Source organism: Oryzias melastigma, linkage group LG14 (genome assembly GCF_002922805.2).
Source record: "Oryzias melastigma strain HK-1 linkage group LG14, ASM292280v2, whole genome shotgun sequence".
Lineage (NCBI taxonomy): Eukaryota > Metazoa > Chordata > Actinopteri > Beloniformes > Adrianichthyidae > Oryzias > Oryzias melastigma.
The window spans coordinates 23,585,189-23,590,584 of NC_050525.1; the positions used below are offsets into that span (position 1 = coordinate 23,585,189).

The window sequence follows — 5,396 nt, forward strand, 5'->3', positions numbered from 1 at the left end:
TGATGCAGTTATGAAGTACCTTGGCCTCGTTTCTTCAGAAAAACTCAAATGTGAGGAGACGCCGCGAGTGATGGGAGACAAAAAAACATGTCAGAGAACAATAACAGAGATCAATATTTAGAACTGTGCTCCATGTGTTCACACATTCAAATGCATCCATGTTTATTTTGGTTCAGTTTTAGGATTATCCCAGGACTTTTTCACATGAAGGATGCAAACTTTAACCAAACTTCCTCTTATTTAGCTTTGTATTCAGCAAAGTCAATGACACCAGAACAAACAATGACATTTACAATGTTAGAAGACTGTCAGCAATCCATAGTATTGGATCATTTTGAACACATCCATTCACAAAGCACGTCCAAAGTCTGTTCTTTGGAGTCCTGTTGAAATTCTCTCTCAAATTGTTCACACAGCTGATAAAACCACCTCTAAATCTCATTTAAACTAAAACTTCCACCTTAATCATTTGTTTTTTTACCCTTCTGTGACTTTTTTCCCATTTTGAGCCATGATATTTACCACAAATCCACGTTTAGGCGCCTACATCACAGCACAAATGCGGCTGATTCCACCAGGTTGAAAACATCAAACACAAAAGCAACAACAAACTGAATCCTAAAAGGAAGCTGCATGGAGAAGAGCAGAACCCAGCCCAGGTTGACTCTATGGAGCCCTCTGGTGTCTGCATGGAGAAGTGCAGGACTCTGAAGACATCCTGAGTTTGAAAACTTTCTACTAAAGTTTGAAAGTTTTCTGACTGAAACGGAAAAACTCAACGAAGATTTGTTTAAAGGTTTTCTTTATGAACAACAACTGTATCTCTTTTTACAGCGACCACCAGGTGAACTTCATCAATTAATCAAACAATTCACTATTTTAGCAGCTTTTACAAACAGCATCTGTGCTGGCAGACTTTCAGTTGTGGAAAATGATAGGAAACAAAATGTTGTAAGTTATCTATGGATTTTTTTTTTTTTCCTTAAAGATGACAGTTTGTACTTGACAAAGCTTCATGAGTTCACACATGTTGCCAAACAGACTAAAAACCTTTCATGCTAACATTAAATCAGAGTTTCAGTCAAACTGAAGTCAGACGACTTCTACTACGACTTGTATCAAATGTCTGCTGTGAATTGGGGACACAAAGCTAACAGTCGTCCTGTAACATCTCCAGTATTGATTACAAACCAGCAACTTGGTCATCATTCCGACTCCAAAGAGTTTGTACAAAAGTCAGGATGAGGAACGAGCAGGCAGCCGCAACTAGAAAGCATCTTTAAATATCAAACTTAGCTACATACAAATTGGTATCAAAAGCTAAATAAAGTGAATATAAAAACAATGAAAGTAAACAAGTTTATATCAGTGGAGTGAAACTGTCAAGAAGCTGCCTTTTAAATCAACTGAGCATTGGATGCAACCACTTCAAGGTGAGATCAAACAATCTTTTTGTCATTTTTTTACACACTTTTCTTTTTCCAGTTGAAAAATGTCCTGAAAACAAATGTTTACAAACTCAAATGTTCATAGCCTGATCCCATTCTTTGGTATGGAGGGTCACAAAGAAACCTACAAAGGAGACATTTTCAATCCATCAGTTTACAGGATGGAACTCATTTAAAGAGACAAAAATGACTTCAATGTGGGTTTAAAAATACAGCATTGATAAAAAGTGATAGTATCAAAGTTCCCATGTAACCTACAACACATACAACATATTATTGCACCAAATTCAATCATTTGAAAACTGTGTCAGAGCAAAACTCAAAACTTTTCCCTCTAATTTCTGAAATGCTAAATAAATGAAAGAAAATAATAAATGTTTAGTACAAGATTGTTCAAAAATTAAATTTGTGAGAAGATCCATCAAACCATGTTTGATTAAGAGTGATTCACGTGACGTTTAAATGTGTTAATTCTAATTCAAGTAAAGCAAATTAATCCTAAAAACAGTTTTTGCCAGATTTTTTTTTTTTTTTCTTGAGCTCAACAGGAATTTTGTATAATGTAAATCTTGGAGGAAACTTTATTTAAAAAATGTACATTTTAATAGTTTAGTTTAATTTTAACAGATTTGATTTTAAAACATCTTGTTAAAGAAATAATATAAAGAGAGAGAGGTGAGATTTACCACCAACTGCTAATCTTTCCAATATTAAAAACTGAAAAATAATTTTTGGCCAAAAAATTACCTTTACATAAACATTGCCCTCTAGCTGTAGACTGAGGAACAGTTCTATAGTGAATGAATAATTAGTGAATAAAAGTTGATGGTTTCAGTAGAGCTAAGTTGAGTGAAAACCATTGTTTTGAGATTAAAATACATCTCAGATAAGGGTTTTAAATAACAAAGGAAGAAGTGTAAATGTCTGCCAAAAAATGAAAATAAAATATAATATTTTCATTTTTACCTTGAACTTTCTAAACACTTTTTCTGGTTCAAAGGTTACAAACAAACTAAATAAATGTAAAGGAATCAAGTGCTTTAAACCCATGTATACTCGTCTACCATACATGGGTTTAAAGTTAAAAAATTCTTTACAGCGTTTAAAAATATCTCATTTGTTTTTATGGGTTTTAGAGAGTGTTATCATTTATTTGTTATTTGTACAGCTCCTTGAGGTGTTTTTACAGGAAATGGGCTTTGTTACTTCACTTTGTCAAGTTTATTAGTCATGCCATTGAACTTCATCCATCCTCTCCTTTCTGGGCTTGAGTAATCAGCATTTACAAGCTCAGTTCTATAGATTCTGGCACAAAGGCAAAATCTGTTAATTTGACAGCAGCGTGTGACTTGTAACACTAGAAGGCACAGTTCTTGCACTATTTACAGCTTAGTTTGTAGAGATAATAAAAGTTTAAATATACCACGACATCAGTCATGTTCTAAGCTTTAATTGGAGACATGTTTTGTGAAAATCGGTTTAAAAAATGAGGGAGCTAGCCTGATTTTTGTATAGCTATGCATGCATGAAGCAGCTGCATTCTGTTGATGTGACTCGCCGCATAGCAATGGCGCCCACGTGCATGTCTCTGTCTATAGCAGCGAATAGACAAGGGCCAATCCAGTAATATATAGAAATACGTTAGATCCTGCTTTTGCAAAGCCTGACAGAAGGACTACAGGTGTTCTAACGATCTGTCCTACCTCGTGAGATTTTCCTACCCTTATCATCAGATAATCCTAACTACTGTAAATAAACTGATATACAGTTTTGATGTTTGGTCGTAAACACAGCAGGGTAGGAGAGAATTATGGGTGGAGTAGGGCAGAACTATGGAGAAGCAGCGCTGCCTCACGGGGGTCTGACGAACAAATTTACAGCAAGGGTGCACATCATGATCACAAGATTGAGGGGTAGCACAGATTTATGGGCAGTTCGCTAAAACTGAAAAAGATGACGTATTTCAGATTTGCGCATGCGCAAAAAGTGTAGGTAGGACAGAATCACAGGTAGGAAGGATTTATAGAACACCAGAACAGCTTCTCGTTTTAGTCATAAAATGTATTCCTATGAGTTATTTTATTTAAAAAAAACAAAAAGAGTACAAATGCTTTTTTGGACTCCAAGCTGCACTGACTAACATTCAAAGTTCATTCTCTTCTGTAGCACATTTCACACATAAATAGTATAAAAGTATTAAACAGTTTGAAGTTCACAGTAACAGCATTTCTGTTACTGGGTGTGACTGGAGATCTACCTGTGACCTCTGCTTCCTGTTCATAGTCCAATAAGTTGTTCCTGCTCCCTTTCCTGTTACTGATCTGTTAATGATTCATGTAAAACTGAATTCATGCAGAACAGTGAAGGAGGAACAAGTCTTTATCTAGAAACAGAAAGAGAGATTAAACATTCCCTGAAGGACACAGAAATGGCGCAGCAAACTTTTCTGGATAAAGAGAAGCTGATCTGTTCGATCTGTTTGGATCTGCAGAAGGATCCGGTCACTATTCCTTGTGGACACAGTTACTGTCTGGAATGTATTCAGAACTTCTGGGGAGAGGAACAAAAAGCTCTCAGCTGTCCTCAGTGCAGACAAAGCTTCACTTCAAGGCCTGTCCTGGTAAGAAACACTATTTTAGCAGAGTTGGTGGAGGACGCAAGAAAAGCAGAGCTTCAACCGTCTTCATCTGAGCGTTCTCCAACTGGACCAGAACATGTCGACTGTGATTTCTGTGAAGGAAAGAAGCTGAAAGCTGCCATGTCTTGTCTGACCTGTTTGGCTTCTTACTGTGAGCAGCACCTCCAGCCCCATTTTAGGGTTGCTGGGTTAAAGAAGCACAAGCTGGTCAAAGCCACTCTAAAGCTTCAGGAGAACATCTGTCCTCATCATGATGAAGTGATCAAGATCTTCTGCCGCACTGATCAGAAGTGTATTTGTAGTCTCTGCTCCATGGATGAACACAAAGGTCATGACATGGTGTCTGCTGCAGCAGAAAGGGCTGAAAGACAGACAAAGCTGGGACTGGATCGACAAAAAGTCCAAGAGAGAATCCTCAAGTTAGAAGAAGATTTAGAAGAGCTTCAGCAGACGGTGGAGACCATCAATCTGTCTGCTGAGAAAAGCATCAAAGAAAGTCAGAACGTCTTCAAAGGTTTGATCCGTCTCTTGGAGCAAAAATGCTCAGAAGTGGAGCAGAAGGTCAAATCCTATCAGATGGAGGAAGTGAGGAAAGTGGAAGAACTCCAGGAGAAGATGCAGCAGGAGATCACCAAACTGAGGAAAACAGAGGCTGAGCTGGACCAGCTCTCATCTACAGAAGATCATCTCCATTTTCTCAACAACTACTCCTCCCTGTCAGATCTGAGTGTCTGCACAGACTTAGCCAGCTTTCAACAAGCTCAGCACTGCTTTGATGATGCTCTCAAAGCTGTGTCTGAGGCCACAGAGAAGCTGGAGGAGACTCTCAGAGACCAGACCACAAAGATTTTACACACACTGGATGTTATTCTGCCTAAAGACTTAAGATCCAGAGGGGACTTCATGAAGTACTATCATCAGATCACACTGGATCCAAACACAGCAAACAGATTTATATCTCTGAGTGAACAGAACAGAACAGCAACATTGACAAATGTAAAGCAGAAATATTCAAATCATCCAGACAGGTTTGTTAAATGGTGTCAGGTTCTGAGTGCAGAAGGTCTGACTGGACGTTGTTACTGGGAGGTGGAGTGGAGCGGGGATGTTTTTGTGGCAGTTGCATACAAATATATTAGTCGTGATGAATGGTTTGGATATAATGATAAATCCTGGGCATTGAGGTGTTCATCTACTGGATGTACATTTTATAACAACAATAGATGTGTTTCTATTTCAGCTCCTCAATCCTCCAGAGTTGGAGTTTATTTAAATCACAGAGCAGGAACTTTGTCTTTCTACAACGTTTC

At 37.9% G+C, this 5,396-nt stretch overlaps 1 protein-coding gene across 1 annotated transcript; it reads left to right on the top strand.

Annotated features, from left to right (window-relative positions):
* Positions 1-3,708: 3,708 nt before the first annotated feature.
* LOC112142804 (E3 ubiquitin/ISG15 ligase TRIM25-like) lies at positions 3,709-4,938 on the top strand (the record flags this gene model as incomplete). Its single annotated transcript, XM_024266381.2, is given in 1 exon segment — positions 3,709-4,938. A coding segment is annotated over 1 exon segment (1,140 nt), but the record flags the coding sequence as incomplete, so codon positions are not given.
* Between the last annotated feature and the right edge of the window lie 458 nt (positions 4,939-5,396).